The sequence below is a fragment of the Hoplias malabaricus genome, chromosome 11 (assembly GCF_029633855.1).
Source record: "Hoplias malabaricus isolate fHopMal1 chromosome 11, fHopMal1.hap1, whole genome shotgun sequence".
Classification (NCBI taxonomy): Eukaryota; Metazoa; Chordata; class Actinopteri; order Characiformes; family Erythrinidae; genus Hoplias; species Hoplias malabaricus.
In genome coordinates this window covers 32,728,567-32,746,121 of record NC_089810.1, presented here as the reverse complement: position 1 = coordinate 32,746,121, position 17,555 = coordinate 32,728,567, and the positions used below count along the sequence as shown (strand labels likewise).

Sequence of the window (17,555 nt, the reverse complement as noted above, 5' to 3'; positions counted from 1 at the left end):
TAACCTGGCTGTATGTCACTCTGGATAGGTACAGTGGCTTACACAGGTAAAGTGAGATTCTATTAAGAAAAACTTTCAAAAACCTAGATGGGATCCTGAAAAATACGACAGAGTATGGGTGTATGTGGCGTGCCTGAGGGGCTGATAAGAATCACTGTCTGGTATGTGTTTCTGGAGCTGGAGGCTATCAGACTCGCTCTTTGCACTTCAAGGCAGAACGTAAGTCTTTTTTGCCAACTCCACATCAGATAATCCCTCACAGAACAACACAAAGGGTGCAAGTGCTGAAACACCTACTGCCTGTCTGTTCTGTCCTGTCCAGCTCTATACTACTGTATACAGCTCTGTGATGAACTATACACTATATTCTACTCCTCCACACCATACTATACTGCTCTTTTCTATATTACACCCCTCTGCGATACAGTAGATGTAAACAGTATTCTCTATTATTTTACTTTATTCTCTTCTGTTATATAGTAATTTGTTCTGTTTCTGCTCTTTTGATTAGTATCCTTTGACCTTCCATTCTCTTGCCCTCTTTTACTCTTTTCCATTCAGCCTCATCGTTTCTGTTTATCTTGTTGTATTCTGCATGGAAACCCATGCAGAGACAGGAAGAACACATCTCACATCTCCTCACAGACAGTGACCCGAGGCAGGGATGACTAGTGTTAGGTATCTGCCCATAAACACCCAGTAATCTGTGGTTAATATTCAGTTAATCATTCTCATGTGTCTGCGACTGTGAAGGGGCTCAGGTGGAGAAAGGGCTCGAGTGTCGTTCAGTGTGAATGTGCTGTTCATTCCTCTGCCACTAGATGGTAACAATAGCCTTGTTCTTTCCAGGAATTTCCCCATGAAGAGACACACTGTTTCCAGTGTAAACAGGCTGTGAAGTTGACTGAAGGCCATTCTAATTGAATTTCGGCTCTTGAACCTGAGCCTGTTTGTCTTTAATAGTCTTTCCAGTGAATCTTCTCTGCTCTTTAGTTAAGGCAGTCCCCCATCAGCTGTGGAACTTCCAGACACAAACACTGGACTGTTTTCACAGATCAGTGAAAGATCCCCTTTTTAATTTTGCACACTGATTTCATCAGATGGAGACATTTCACACCAGACACCAAAAGGTGTAATGAATTCAGCTTTAATGAACAAATAAATATCCGGGCGGCACGGTGGTGCAGCAGGTAGTGTCGCAGTCACACAGCTCCAGGGACCTGGAGGTTGTAGGTTCAAGTCCCGCTCCGGGTGATTGTCTGTGAGGAGTGTGGTGTGTTCTCCCTGTGTCTGCGTGGGTTTCCTCCGGGTGACTGTCTGTGTGGTGTGTTCTCCCTGTGTCTGCGTGGGTTTCCTCCCATGGTAGGTGGTTTGGCGACTCAAAAGTGTCCGTGAGTGTGTGCTGCCCTGTGTGAAGGCCTTGTAGGCTCCGGACCCACCGTGACCCTGAATTGCATAAGCAGTTACAGACAATGAATGAATAAATAATTAAATAAATACTTTTGTAAATGTGTATCACAATGTAAAACTATTTACAGTATGTATTTTGGCTTCATCTACATCACAATTAAGTTAAAATGTAATGGTTAATTAGAGAATAGTGACTTGTGTATGTTTTAAATCTGCTTCTTTTATGATGTTAATGCTTACTATAAAGCGCTCCTTTTAAGTTTAGGGTTCATTAATAAGCAGATGAGCACTAGCAGGGTGAGGTACTGGTGTTGTAGGATTAGTTCTGGATCGCAAACACCACACCTTATCCCAGTTGCCCCATCTCCATCTCTCCAGAGAATGCACAGCCCACTGCAGGGGCCTTCTAGCTGACATTTGACATTGTGAATTTTGTTTCCTGAACATTTTTAAGCATTTTGTATTGGTCCATACTTTCGAGAGTTATAAACACACTGCAAAAGGAAATGGGTGTTTTTAAATTGTGTAAAAATAAATAAAAATACAAACCCGAGGTACAAAATATTGTTCCAGTAAAGACCATGTTATGTATGTGGTATATTTTCTTGGCAATAATGTCTAGGTAATATAGTATTTTCAGTATATAAATATAGATTATAGGTCATTATATCAAATCAAAGTTTATTTGTCACATACTATATTATATTTGTGATAAAACTAAATATATTAAACTCTGTTAGCTACAGTTAATAGTTTGTGACCTGCAGTAAAACACGATGCCTCGTATCTCTTTCATGAAGTTTCCTATTTCAGTCTCTAGTTCTGTACAAGGTCTGTGCTGAGGGACTGAGTTTCTCTGAGCGCCTGTTTATTTGGAGATGGGCGAAAAACGGCCGTTATTTAAATTCCCACCCGTTTTCAGAAGCCCCCTTCACCCCTCTGTGATTAATAACAATCTCTACACGACTTTATTAAACTACATCAGCTTCTCATGAGCCTAAATTTACCATGGCCGCTGCCAGGCAAGGCCCCCCTCCACACATAGCCCCCGACTTGGGGCTGTAGGACGCCATAACTGTGTTTTCTGGAGTGATGGAACTTTCGAGGTGAGATGGAGTGGTTTTGTGATCCCTAATTAATTAGCCAGCATCAACAGCTGATTTCATTAATGCTCTCCGGGCTGAATGCCGTCAAATGCTCACAGCAATGTTCCAACATCTAGCGTAAAGAGGTTATTACAACTTCACAAACTTGTCAACACGGATTACTGCATGTATGGACAACATCAGCCAATCAGCTTGCAGACAGCCCGGCTATCAGCCAATCCCCGCGCAGAGAGGGCGCGGCTTGCCTGAATACGGGTGGGAGAGGCGCTCGCCCCCGCGATTTTAGAGCTGAGAGCAGAGGAGAAAAGTTCAGAGTCGTTGAGCGGAGGAGAGAAGTGACGCTGCACCGCAGACGCGGAGATAATCTCGGAGAGAGTGAGGTGAACCCCACTGCAGCTCCACAGCCAGCCCCGCGCCGCGGAGCCGCAATAAAATACCCGGGTTCGCTGCTGCTCCTCTGCCCCCGGACCTTCCCTCTGTGCCGGGGCTCGTGTTTACGCGCATTCCCTCCGAACGGTTGTAGACCTGCAGCCAGAGCAGCTGGGGGACTCTCGCTGAAGATTTGGAGGATTTATTTTGTTCCAGAGGTGTTTAACTTTCATTGCTTCCAGCCAGGAGACGTGGGTTTGTCAGTTTTACAGCCTTCCAGGATTTTACAGTCATTTATTAAAGTAGACCTGTCACAAATAGCACGTTTATCGGATGCTAACTGCCTTATAAATCATTTTTACGTTGTGTTAATTCGGTTATTCAGAGCCTAATCTCTTTATGGGCAGTATTTGTTTCTGTTTTATAACTTTATTTTTTAAATTCATTGCTGCAGCACTGCACCTTTTTCAGTTTTGACTGAATTCCGTTTAAATTAAAATGAGTAAATGCAGATTTATTTATATGTAATTGTCTTTTTTTAAATTAAAATATTTTGCTCTGGATACGAGAGTAAAATGCCGTAAACTGAAATGGAAATGTTTTAAAGTACAATCATATAACGGCAAAATTAGCAGTTAGTTAGTTATTCTGTTTTTCACGGCTCATTAAAAGGGCCAGGTTCAAGCACAAATACATAAACATCGCTGCTGTTCTCTGTTGGTGTTAAAAGCATGTTCTAAGACACAGTTAGAAGGTACAGCATCCATAAATGTTTCCCGCTTTCTTTTATCACAGATAATATCACTCTCAATACAAATCTGTTTGTAAGATAGTGAAAGCTAACTGTGGAAAAGCTGAAATAAATGCAGTCACCTTTGACCTTGGTGTAATAATTGTGACAGGCCTACTTTTAATCCCACTAAACCCGTCTCCTCTCTGGACTTCATATGCCTGGAAAGTTTCACCTTCATTCATAAGCAAAACCGAACAGTGATGGAGAGTTCACCTCTGAAGGTTGTGATTACGCTGTGGTGTCAGCTTGTGATCGCAGCTTCCAGCCTGGAGATAGCCTCCTACGACTTTGAGAGAGGGAGACCGGCCAAGTGTGAGCCCATCGTCATCCCCATGTGCCAGGGAATCGGATACAACCTCACCCGCATGCCCAACTTCATGGACCATGACAGTCAGAAAGAGGCAGCGATCAAACTCAACGAGTTTGCTCCGCTGGTGGAGTACGGCTGTGACGTCCACCTTCGCTTCTTCCTCTGCTCGCTCTACGCCCCCATGTGCACTGACCAGGTGTCCACTTCGATTCCCGCCTGCAGACCCATGTGCGAACAGGCCCGTCAGAAGTGCTCGCCAATCATGGAGAAGTTTAACTACGCCTGGCCCGATTCTCTGGACTGCTCCAAACTGCCTACAAGGAATGACCCGAACGCGTTGTGCATGGAGGCTCCGGAGAACGACACTAAACCAGAGACTAAGAAAGGGGAAGGCATGCTTCCTGTACCTCCCCGACCCAGGCAATCTGACACTGTAATTGGGCGTCCAGTGGGTCCTCTGGGGGTTTGCGAGAACCCAGAGAAGTTCCAGTACGTGGAAAAGAGCGAGTCATGTGCGCCACGCTGCTCCTCAGCCGTTGATGTCTTCTGGTCCAGGCAGGACAAGGACTTTGCTTTCATCTGGATGGCAGTGTGGTCCACGCTGTGTTTTGTGTCCACAGCTTTCACCGTCCTTACTTTTCTCCTGGACCCGCATCGCTTCCAGTACCCCGAGAGGCCCATCATCTTCCTCTCCATGTGCTACAATGTCTACTCAGTAGCCTTCATCATCCGCTCAGTAGCCGGAGCAGAGAACATCGCTTGTGACCGTGAGAACGGGGAGTTGTACATCATCCAAGAAGGGCTCGAGAGCACAGGCTGCACCATAGTATTCCTCATCCTCTACTACTTTGGCATGGCCAGCTCCATCTGGTGGGTCATCCTCACGCTCACGTGGTTCCTAGCAGCGGGGAAAAAGTGGGGGCATGAAGCCATTGAGTCTCACAGCAGCTACTTCCACATGGCAGCCTGGGGCATCCCTGCATTGAAAACTATAGTCATCCTAACCATGAGGAAAGTGGCAGGAGATGAGCTGACAGGCCTGTGCTATGTAGGCAGCATGGACGTGGGGGCCTTAACGGGCTTTGTCCTGGTGCCTCTCTCCTTCTACCTGGTGGTGGGAACATCTTTCGTCCTCACTGGCTTTGTAGCGCTCTTCCACATCCGGAAAGTCATGAAAACGGAGGGCACCAACACAGAGAAGCTGGAGAAGCTCATGGTAAAGATCGGCATCTATTCTGTCCTCTACACTGTGCCCGCCACTTGCGTCATTGTCTGCTACTTCTATGAGAGGCTCAACATGGACTACTGGAAGTTTCGTGGCTTGGAGAGCAAGTGTGTCACCTTCCCAGGGCGCAGGAATGAGGACTGCAGCCTGGAGGCTTCCGTGCCTGCTGTGGCTGTGTTCATGCTTAAGATTTTCATGTCTCTGGTGGTGGGCATCACAAGTGGGGTGTGGGTATGGAGCTCCAAGACCCTGCAGACCTGGCAGGGCTTATGTAGCCGCAAGTTGGCGGACAGGACTAGCAGGAAGCACTGCAGTGGAGGGAGCTGTAGCAGCACACATTGTCATTACAAAGCCCCCACCGTGGTACTGCACATGTCCAAGAATGACCCATACTCAGATAGCCCCACACATGTATGAGGGGAACTGGACTTTCTGTGCAAAATGGAGAGCGAGACCTCATCTGTAATGTACTGTATGGACTTATGCTACAGCGCCTGTGTGCAAGGACAGTTGGTGTGTGTTGGCAAGCACAATGTGTGGAATATGGACCACCAGATAATGCACACATAGTGGACCCAGCAGAGTTTTACACTTCAAGGGAATAGGTTGGTTTCACAAACTATGTTGAAGCCTAGTCCTGGACTGCACCTCATAATAATTGAAAGGAAAATGCTGTCCAAGGATAGGCTTAATCGCTTCCTAGGGAAGCCAACCCATGTTTATATTTAATAGGGTTTGATGCAAGAGTGTGGAAACAAAACAACAAGAAAGGACTTGCATGGGGGATATAAGCGCTACACACGTTCCTGTCAGAATTAAGCTCAATCCGTGGCATTTATGTGTTTAAATATTCTTATTTATTGTGTATGTGTGTGTACATATATAAATATATTTAATTTAGTTTGGTCATGATGTCTCACAGAATGGTATTGAAAGGCCCCTGTCTCTGTAAGCTAGCTTCCAATGGGCCAAAGAGAGAAAGTGCCTTCCTTGTTTTGGAAAAAAATATAAAAATAAAGTGTCCTATATTTTTAAACCTGCTGTTCGTTATTTCATACACAACTGACTGTAATACACACCTAAAAATAAAGGTGACAGAAAGGGATCTGGGCACGATGCCATAGAGGAACCATTTTAATGTTAGTTCTTTAGGGAACTATGTTTGTAAACAAAATGGGGGAGATTTTATGGTGGGGGAAAAAATCTGAAGGCTCTAGCAATAACCTTTAAACTCAAATGAACTGTTAGAAAATGACACTTCGAACGGTTTGAAATTGGGTCTTTTCTGACATCTCTCAAGGAATCATTTTGAAGCATTGCTTTGTAAAATTAAATATAGAACGTAAAATATATTCTCTTATTTTAGATGTGGGTTGTAATGGAAGTAAAACTATGCTTAATACCTTTTACACTGAATTCCATTGTGCAGTGTACAATTATATATACCATATTTAAGGTCTTAACATCTTGATAAAGTGATATACCTTTCCCAGTCAGCCTTTGTCATATTGAGTGTGTTATCCCACAGAATCAAACGGGTCCCTTCCTAAAGCAGTCTTTCTTATTCTCTTGTTACTAGCCACAATGCTACTATTATTGTGGCGTAATCTGTCTGTATATTGCTCGTGTGCTCACAGAAGTGCAAGTGCAGAAGAAAAAGCCTCAGGTTCCCTGTCTTAGGCTCAGTGCTTGCTATAATAAGGCACAGAAGAGTTGGGTCAAAGCAATGCAAATATTTAGATGAAGTAGCCGGGTTTGCATGTGAAAGAGGGCGGCTCTGGTTCAAATGCAAATGGAACCTTGAGAGACTCTTTCAGGAGAGGCCTCAATAGACTGGGCCTGCCCTGTGTTACCAAGCTTGGACTATAGGGCTCTATTCTGGAGAAAAACTGCCATTGTCACCAGTTTATAAAGCGTGTAAGAGGAAGTCCAGCTTGGAGATTAGGACTCCAGAACTTCCATTTTTTTTCAACTGAAGAAATAGGGTTTATATATATTTATACATTTAATTTATTCCATAATGTAGACCATAAAACCTGTTCGTTGTCTGTAACCGCTTATCCACGTTTTTATTTTAATTCTAAGTATTCAATTTAATGTAGTACAAATGACTAACTCTATGGCAGAACAGAAACATAAAGCTTCACTGTTCATTCTTTATGGTGAATACAGACCGTTCTTATCCTCCATCAATGTAAAGAAATCAGAGTAGGTCCATTTTTTAGCAATCAAACCACAACAATCTGTTCCAGCTTAATGATAGGATTAAGAGTTTTTTGGAAATATGGTGGAGTTCCCCTTTAAACCTACAAACACTTTAAGAACTGCTTCATTAATGTTTTTAAAGTGTGTGCAGAGTTTGCGACTTTCATTACACTTTATGTGGGTTTATGCCGTCCAATATTCAGACTCTTCCCCCAATTCTAGACCCCCCCTCCCCAACTGAACCCTTCCAGTTCTCCCCTTCAAGCTTTCCCAGGGGACCCTCAGCTCTCCTCCTCAAAGAGAATGGCTGAGAGCTCGGTTCTTCGAGTTAGCGCTCGCCTCACCACCTTTAAATGTGCAGAGGCTGTCCTGGTGATCTATTTCATTAAGAAGCTCCCCCCTCCCTCTGCCACCCCCTTCACTGTGCACCTATTGTTGCCTGCTGCTCCATTTTGCCCCCCGACCCTTTGTCCCTTTGATGTGAGCCACTCATGCAAATGGAGGGAATTTTCTTGACGCTTGATCCAGAGAAGCCCAGGTCAAATGATAGCCCTGAAGATGGCTGTCTACACTGCCCTAGTGCAGGAGACCACTTCACCACATCAAATCACATCCACACTTTCCCTTTCTTCACTACTGAGCGTGGGGGGTCAAGCTGAAAGGTGTAAAGGTGACTTGCACCTACGTGTAACACACATTTGTTCCTTGTAGTGAGTGGATACAGTGTTTAGCATTGGCCCAAAGCTGAGAAATAGCCTGCTATTGTCTTTTACACTGTCTCTATAATACGAATGTGTGTACCATCACTGTTTGAATACAAACCTTATGTCTGTGTTGTTTTCCATTTTCTGACCTAACTTTAAAACACAGATTTTAGATGTTGTTAAAATGTCTTAATGAACCTCAGTCATAGAATAAATTTACAAATTAGGGAGTATTTGGTGGGGTTCCCCTTTAAAGCATGTTCCTATAGCCATGCCAGGAGCCATTAAGAACCTGTGCTGTGTTTGTGTTATGCACTTACTTACTCTGTGCTTGTCCGCACTCTGGCATTTCTGACCAATAGAAATGGTCTAAATGTGCTTCCTGCCCTGCAGCCAGTGTTCCACTTGGTGTCAGTGTCCAGACCCAGTTCCTGAGCAGGATGAAGCAGTTAATTCAAAAATAAATAAATACATAAAGATAAATAAATGAAGAAACACCAGCACCAGATTCTTAAAATTGCATCATCACAGTGAGATGTACGCAAAGCAATCTGATGTGAAATGGTTCAATGTAAAGCTTCTTACCTACTCTGATTTTTCTATTTTAATAGAAAATAGTTAATAGGAACCAGGGGTTGCCATGTCTGCAACATAAACTAAGCAACTGTTTTTATTAGGATACTTTTTTTAATGTTTAGGTTAAAACCTCATCTCAAAACTGCTGTAAAGCAGTGTGTCAGACATCAGGCAACATAAGGCAGAACAAGCGCACATCAATCAAGACAGCTGTGGGATTTTAAAACCAGAAGAATTGTTATACAGGCCAGACCTGCTCTTCCTTTCTAGCAGGACAATGTGTTTAACCTGGAGGCATCGTGGCCCTCCATCACTCCAGAGCAGCCTTTCTCAGGTGGAGTGGTGTCAAAAATACTCTGGCATTACTGGCAAAAGATAGAAATAAAAAAGTAGTTACAAAACAAAAAAGCAGCTAAAACTGCTTTGAGATTAAAGTCAGAAACTTCAGAGTATAACGTAAGAATGTTTTGAAAAAAATACGAAAAAATACGAATATTTTCAGAATATATTCAGATTATTTGGAGAAATAAGGGCACAATATTCTGACCTTATCTCTCAGCATCTAAAAATTCTCAATGAAAGATTTATTTTCCATCTGAGACTTTGGGCACAATCTGTGGAGTGGTAAATTTTGAGAAACACTGGTTTAATACAGTGGGCAGTGAGTGGACACTGTTTAAAACTCCAGCACCACTGCTGTGTCTGATCCACTCGTACCAGCACCGTACACACTAACACACCACCACTACGACAGTGTCACTGCAGCGCTGAGAATAACCCACCACACAAACCATTCCTGCTCTGTGGAGGTCCTGACCATTGAAATACTGCACCCTTCACCACATTATCCGAGACCTGGATGTAGCTGGATCAATTTGGGTTTACGTGTAAATCACAGAACTTTGATTGTCGGCTGAAGCCTTCCTTTAATGGAGTTAAAGTGTTAGCTCTAGTGTTGGAGAAGAGCTTTTCCTACAGCAGCGGCGATTGCTGAGTGTTGAATTAATGCCACATTTACAGTTCCACAGTTGACTGTGACCGAGGGGGAGTGACGCAAGTCATTTATTTGGCTTACAATACTGTGTCCCTCCGAGACGGCTTCAGCGAGTGGAGCTTTCTTTTCACAAGCAGTGCGTTCAAAGGAGTGCTGACATAGTAAAGTCAATGCTGCCATTTTATGACAGCGTGTGTGTGTGGTGTTTTTCAGCTCAGGTTGCCTCTCAAGAGTGAAGTCCTTTCACACTCACAATGGCAGTAAACTGCAGCTGGTGGAAGACAGACAGAGAGAGAGAGAGAGAAGAGAGAGAGAGGTGGGGGGGGGGGGGTGGCGGGAGAGAGTCATCATCAACAGTGACCCTGCCAACAAACATGAGGTCAACATTCATTCTCTCTCTCTCTCTCTCTCTCTCTCTCTCACACACACACACACACACACATAAATGAATGCTGAATGCAGTTTATAAATTTATTAAATTTCACTTTAAAATCTAGAATTTAAAAATAATATAATATATTAATAATAATAATAATAATATATGGAACTACTAATAATCATGCAACATTTTAAATCACCAAAACTCTAACCATCATGTAAACAGTACTAAGAGGGAATGTCTACGATTGTGGGGAAACACTGTTCTCTCTGGTTTGTTTATGTTCAGAAGCTCTGTGTCTTTTAAGATGGAACTGTAGTTTTGAGGAGAAAAATGACTGCGGATTGTAGGTGGATGAAGCTGAACTTCTGAAAGTTTTTATTCACTGTGTGATTACCACAGAAACACATTTTTAACTCAAGTTGTTTAATTTTGTAGCACTTTTGCTCTGTGTTTACTTCCATGCAGTTAGCACTCTCCTGAACTAAGAGTCAGCTCCAATTTAAGTAAAACGAAACAGCAAAAATAAGTCAGTATTACCTACCTATGGAGCAGGAATAGAGCCACATAATGATCTCGGTTCATGCTTTTCAACGACAAGAGTTCTCTCCATTGTCCAGATGCTCACAGCAGTGAAAAAAAGCGGGCTAAGACATTTTGATTCATTAGCCATTTACAGACACTGGGGACCCATTAAACCTGCATGCAAATAGACTTTAGAATAGCAAACGGTGAGGAAACAAAAGTTACTTTTTTAATTAAAATTGTGAACGTCATTTTTAATGGTCTTATTTTTGAGAAACGAAAGCTGAAGAACTGAATAAATCGACATATGTTCCTTTGATTTTCACCATCCGTCCACTGTGAGAAGAACAATTCGACAGTATGGGTCTGAAAGGACGTAGAGCTCTCAAGAAGCCCTTGCCTAGTAAAGAATACAAACACAAACGAAGAAGATTTGCGGTAAGGCAAATAAAGGGGCTGCTAGTATTCTTAGACTTTGCAAAATCCTAGGCATCCTGTGCAGGGTGTGTTCCTGCCTTGGGCCCAGAATTTCAAGGTAGGCTCCGGACCAACCGCCACCTGGATAAAGATAAAAGGGTTAGAGACGATGAGTGTTTGAGTGAGTGAGTGAGTGAATGAGAACCGTTGCTGCTCCAGAGCCCACACATCAGCATTACTGGTTGGGTTTGGAAGTACTTGGATCATGAAAAATGTAACCAACTTCTAAGAACTTTGGAGGGAATAGATAAAAATGCATGCAAGTTCTTCTGAAATGGTAGACACAACCCTCCCAACAACCCCCCCCCCCACACACACACACACACATACAAAGTGTCTCACTGGTTTATAGTAACCTCATTATCTTGCCCAGTGGGATGCAGAGCCTTTGATTGTGGATACACTTTCACTGCTACAGTAAAGGTCCCGTCCCCAGTTCCCTCATATAAGCACTGTGTACCAGCCTTGGTCCTGAAGTGACCCTGCACTGCATACACACATCACAAAAAATTTAAACTCAAAGTGCCAGACTGGGTTCTGTGGACTTTTCTTGTAGATGCTTCCGCAACACTTTCTATGAAGCCTGTGTTTTTAATCCTTGATAAGTGCCATTCTAATAATGCCTCATAGGACTCTTACAATGAGCTATAACTGATGATTTTGTTACTTATAAACATATAGTAACACAAATGTCACTATTCATAATGCCTTTCAAATGAGTAATGACCTGTGCATAATTATAAATCACATATTAACATTAAACAAATTATATTTACATCAAGTTTAAAATGTCATAATTGAGTGTAAAATTATTTAAATAATTTAAAGTCATAGGTCCTCTTTTTTAAACAATAAATTATAATGGAAACCATCCCTCATTTTATTTGAAGCACTCGGTGAGAGCATTTTAATCATTTGTAATGTATTTATATTTGTTAATACGCATAGGCTTTACGATGAATAGTGACACCTGTGTGGAAGTTAAAAATAATATTTATAACTCATATGAGTCTTATGAGGCACTAATAGAGTTTATAATATGCTTATGAAGTATTATCACCAAGTTACAAAGAGTTATATACACATTTATAAAGGCTTATAAATATAACATTCATAGAAATGTTATTGACTCTTCCTTAAAGACCATTTTGGTAAATGAGATCTGTAAAGTGTGAAGAACTTTAGCACAACATTATGGTTCCATTCTACGAACAGGTTCCAATCAGGTGTACACACGGCCCATGACTATTTATTATTATAGTTATCATTATAGTTTGTCTCTGTTAGAGCTTCTGAGAATCCCAGAGGAGGCTTTAGACTGGATGGTGAAACATTGTTGTGAGGATCTGACTGAATTAGTGAAATCAGGTACTGATGTTGGATGATTTATTTTTGATCAAAAAAGTCACAGGTGAGTCGAGTCCGAGAAACATCACTGACTGTGAATACAAGCCGTAGTCAAAGGTCAAATATAAGGAATTACAAAATGGCTGATGATCGAAGCCAGGGGTCTTTACTGAAGGAGTTACTGTAAAACTGCCACCATCTGTTATAGGCTTCAGATAAATAACACAGACTGCCTTTTGGAAGTTTCACACTTATGTGTTTTATCTACAATTGAGTATTAGAGTAATAGCTCTAATATGTTTCTTTTTTATTTTTGGACTGAGTTGTCATGAGCTAAATTCAAGACCTAGCTGCAACAAGGGAATACACTGCACACATTCTAAATGTATGGTCAAGTAACTGTCAAAAATATCTGCATGTGAATAATAAACCTGCGTAGCTTATAACTTTTTTGCTTATTTTCTCATTTATATTGATTTTATTTATTAAAATCACCTTGAAAAGCAACTTGGGCCCAAAGCTTTGATCGAGGGTGTATGCAGGGTGTGTGTGAGTGTGTATGTGTTGTTGTGTGTGCCAGAGCCTGTTAGTCGTGTTCAGTCACACAGACGTTGTCTCGTGTGTGTTTGTGTGTGTGTGTGTGTGTGTGTAATAAAAGGCAGTGATTATGGGATGTCGCCCCCAAACCCACCTCAGCTTATCACCCCCACAAGTGTCCACCCTGCCCTGGGGAGAGAAGAAAGAGATTGCACAGAAAGAGAGTGTGTGGGGGGGAGATAAAAGCCCCCCTCATTACACTCATTGGTCACCCACCCCCCCAGCCGCCCCCCCAAGCCACTATTCCTTTCACACTCTTGTTTTTGATGTGTAAATGAGCGCATTGAAAAGCAGCGGACCCCCGAAAGAGACGCTTTCCATGAAAATGTGCCAGTCATGGCCCAGCATGGGTTTCTCTCTCTCTCTCTCTCTCTCTCTCTCTCTCTCTCTCTCTCTCATACACACACACACACACAAACACACAGGTTCAGACAGACACACACTCCAGTGTATCCTGTTCAGACTATACAGCTTTAATGCGCTTTAAAGAACAAACTACACACGGCCAAAAGTGTGTGGACACCCACAACTCCAGCTCATTCTAACCTCAAAGGCATCAATAAGGAAGCCCCCCCCCCACCCCCGGACTGCAGTAACAGCCTCTAATCTTCAGGGGAGGCTTTGTAACATTGCTGTGAGGGTCTGATTACAGTCAGCCACATAAACAATTACTGAGGCGAGGTGCTGATATTAGAGGATCACAAACACAGCTCCAAGTCATCAAGTCATCCCTGAGGTACTGGGTTGGGTTTGATCACTCCAGAAGATGCACACCTCCCCAGAAATGCAGTGCCTGGTTTGTACTTGACACACTGTGAAATTCACAAGGGTCCACGTGCCTAAAATTGCATCATACTTCCAGACACGACCCCCGTCAATATTACCCACCCATGGAGCAGGAATATAGCAATATCCTCATCTCAATTCATGCTTTTCAAGGTTTGGCAGTTTCTTCATTGTCTAATCCTCCAAAATGTAGATTTTCTGCTGAGAAAGGAAGCCTAGACGCTTTGTTTTTTTACACATTAACAGACACTGGGTCTATGAAACACGAGTCCGGTTTCAAGCTTGAAACTGACTGGAGAGCAGCAAATGGTGGAAAAATATCTACAGAAGTTTATAAAACTTTGTTTTTTGTTTAAAATCATGAACGTCACTTTTAACTACGCAGTGTGTTTACACAGACGGCAACAAATGTGATTGGTCCACAGTTGGACAAATATCAGGCCGAACCGAGGAGGTCTATAAATATGAACTCCTCTTTTCCACACTACAGAGACAGTAGACTGAAGCAAATTCATGGCGAGAGACTTCCTCAGACATTGGTTTAAACATCCCAGAATGAATAAAGGCTTGGAACAAAAGAAAAATAACAATACTTTTGAAAAAAAATAAGTAACCCTTGCTACGAGAAGCAGAAAGCGGGGACAAGAAAATGCTGGCTTTTTATTTATTGCTTTCCTGGCACTGCATCTAAACTAGCCCTAAATGTGTACATCCACAACAGGGTGCATTAATAACTGAACTGTAATTAGTAAATTTAATTGGCCTGTGAAGGACTGGCGCCCCCTCCAGGGTGTGTTCCTGCATTGCGCCCAATGATTCCAGGTAGGCCGCGACCCTGAACTGGATAAGCGCTTACAGATAATGAATGAATGAAATTAAAATGGCTTAAATCCATCCATCCATCATCTGTAACCCTTATCCAGTTTAGGGTCGCGGGGGGTCCAGAGCCTACCTGGAATCATTGGGCGCAAGGCGGGAATACACCCTGGAGGGGACGCCAGTCCTTCATGGCTTAAATCACTAATCAATAATGAGTGTCTAAAAACTTTTAGACATTTAAGAAGTATACATACGTATAAAATTAGGGCAGAACGCTGAGTATTCTGCTGTTTTGGAAGCAACAAAGCCATTGTGCGAGGTCATGTAAAAGTTAGGCCCCAAAAGAACAGCCAAACAAAGTAGTGGGGTTTTTAAGGAGGCATGAGCAGAGCGTAACTGACCATAACATCTCGCACATCTGGCCGACTGGTCATTACTGCTGTACTCTCCGTGTCCCCACACAGCACGTCCACCTTTAGAAATGAAGGTTCATAAATGAGGGCTCCTGAGTGGCATAGTGGTTCCCATCATTGGAAGGTGGCAGCAGAGAGACAGTAGAGCTGTGATAATCGGCAGCACAGAGGCAGTAGAGCATCAGTATCAGTGTCAGTAGAGAGGCAGCACAGAGCCAGATTGTCCTAGACAGTCAGTACCCACGCTTCATAGGGCCCTGGAAATTAATGAAGGCCCCCTTGTCTCCCACTTGAATCAAGTTACGGTCTTGTATTAATCAGAAGGTGAAGCGAAACTGTCCTTGAGGACATGAGAAGTGCAAAAAGACCGGAACAGCAGTCAGATAAACGTATGATTGAGGTCAGAAACCATAGTCACAGGAAGATATATAGTTGTTGGGGTCTGAAAAAGGGCCATTGGGCTCTCCACAACCTTAAAAATCAGGTATGATGTCTCAGCAGAGAGACATTAGAGGCAGCACCGAGGCAAAAGAGTGGCAGCAGACACACAGGCTGGAAGGTTTGTTTTCCTTCGCTTTGGGGACATCAGCTTTTTCTCTCTCCCAACAAACCTCTTCACACACTTCAAAGCTGTGTGTGTGATGATGCTGGGTGTATTGGCGGAGCGGCGGAGCGACAGGAGCGCAAGGCCTTTCATCGTTCTGCTCCATCACAGACGCAGCGTTATGTAGGTCAGGCGTTCCTCACGCGGGGGCTCCACAGTTCGGAGTCTGGTTGCTAGGCAGCCTCCTTTTTCGTCTCTACACTGTTGTTTTCTCTTTGACTGCATCTCTCCCTCTCTAAATCCATGTCTATGCCTCCTTCTCTTTCTTCTCCTCCCCTCTCACTCCATCTCTCTCGTTCTTTGATCTGCTTTCAGTCTGTCTCTCGCTGCCTCCTTCTCTGACTCTATCTGGCACTTGGCCTCTGTCTCTCTTGTTCAACACATCTTTATCTTTCTTGCTTTTTCTTTTCTCTCCATTAGCTTCTCTCTTCTATATGCTCCCCTCTCTCACACGCTTCAGTTTTATTTCTCTCTCAAATAAGAGATCGCACAGGATCAGATGAAGAAAGAGGAGAGCGAGACAAGTGGAAAAACAACAACAAAGAGCGAGGAATGATGCGGCGTCACGGCCTGCTTTTAGAAACAAGGAGAGGGAGAGGAAAGAGGGAGGGAGGGAAAATGAGAATGGTAGGTATAAGCCAACCTCCCCACTGCTTCCCAGAATGCACCTTTCCCCACAATGTCTCTCTCCTGTACCTCTTCCCCTTGATGTCTGACCTTACATACTCTGTATCAGATTTATGAGAGGAACTGTTAAACAAATAGAGAGACAGACAGCAGATATGTGTCCAGATGTTTGTGGACATACCCTTAAAGCTGGAGTAGGTGATTTGTCTTGTGTTATATGTTTTAAATACTCCTAATATTCATTCATTATCTGTAACCGCTTCACCAATTCAGGGTTGCGGTGGGTCCAGAGCCTACCAGGAATCATTGGGCGCCAGTCCTTCACAGGGCAACACAGACACACACACATTCACTCACACATTCACACCTACGGACACTTTTGAGTCGCCAATCCACCTACCGACATGTGTTTTTGGACTGTGGGAGGAAATACTCCTAATAGCAATCCAAAAATCAAATACTCCAATGGTATAAATAAATAAATAAAAAAAAAACAAGAGAAAAACAAGTTGTTTGTACGTGGCTGAAGTTGAACTGTACATTTTTATTCACTGTTTGAATTACCACAGGAACTCATTTGTAATTGTTTAGGTTTGTAGCACTTTCAGTCTGGGTTTACTTCCATGCAACTAGCACTCTTCCAAATTTAGAGTGGGTTCCTTGCTAAATAGTCGGTAACAAGTCAGTATTACTCACCTATGGAGCAGGAATAGAACAATATCATCATCCCTTTTTCTCATGATTTTCAATGTTTGGAGAGAACCATTTTTCTTCTGTTAGCAGAGTGAGAGTTAGCCTAGCATGTCTGACTGAGCCACTTTGGGTTTTTTTTACTGACTCTGTGGCTTCATAAAAACATTTAAACGGTTTAGAAGAAGAGCAAATGGTGAGGAAACATCTTCTGAATTTTATAAAATGATTAATCTGAGAGTTCTCCACCTCCAAATGTTCTCCACCTGTTTAGTTCACTCTCTTTTAGTTCCAATGCTTCACTCAAGATCAGACAACATCTGCATTTACAGGCTTTGGTATCATCCACAGTGATTTTTTATTTAAACCGTTACTTGTGATGGTTCATGCAGTGTTAGTAGTACTGGTGCAGCATGGCGTCCTGCCCGAGCTGGGAGCTGAACCTTGGTCTACTGTGTGGAGGGCTCGTCCCTTCAAAGACACTGCAGCTCTGTCTGGCCTAGGTGAGCAGGTGATCTGGAGTCGGTAGGTGTCCAGGCCTTGGGGCAGAAGGCATGTGGTCACATCTGTCCATCCAAAAATCTCCTCACGTCATGCTC

General features: G+C 43.0%; 1 protein-coding gene across 1 annotated transcript; it reads left to right on the top strand.

The window, feature by feature from the left end:
- The first annotated feature begins 2,822 nt into the window (after window positions 1-2,822).
- On the top strand, window positions 2,823-6,231 carry fzd9b (frizzled class receptor 9b). The gene has a single exon (XM_066684802.1). The coding sequence runs from the start codon at window positions 3,879-3,881 to the stop codon at window positions 5,628-5,630; it is 1,752 nt and encodes a 583-aa protein (XP_066540899.1). The 5' UTR covers window positions 2,823-3,878; the 3' UTR covers window positions 5,631-6,231.
- Window positions 6,232-17,555: the final 11,324 nt, after the last annotated feature.

Bases quoted from the DNA above. Each gene is read 5' to 3' on its own strand.
- fzd9b (XM_066684802.1), top strand. From the start codon at position 3,879: ATGGAGAGTTCACCTCTGAAGGTTGTGATTACGCTGTGGTGTCAGCTT.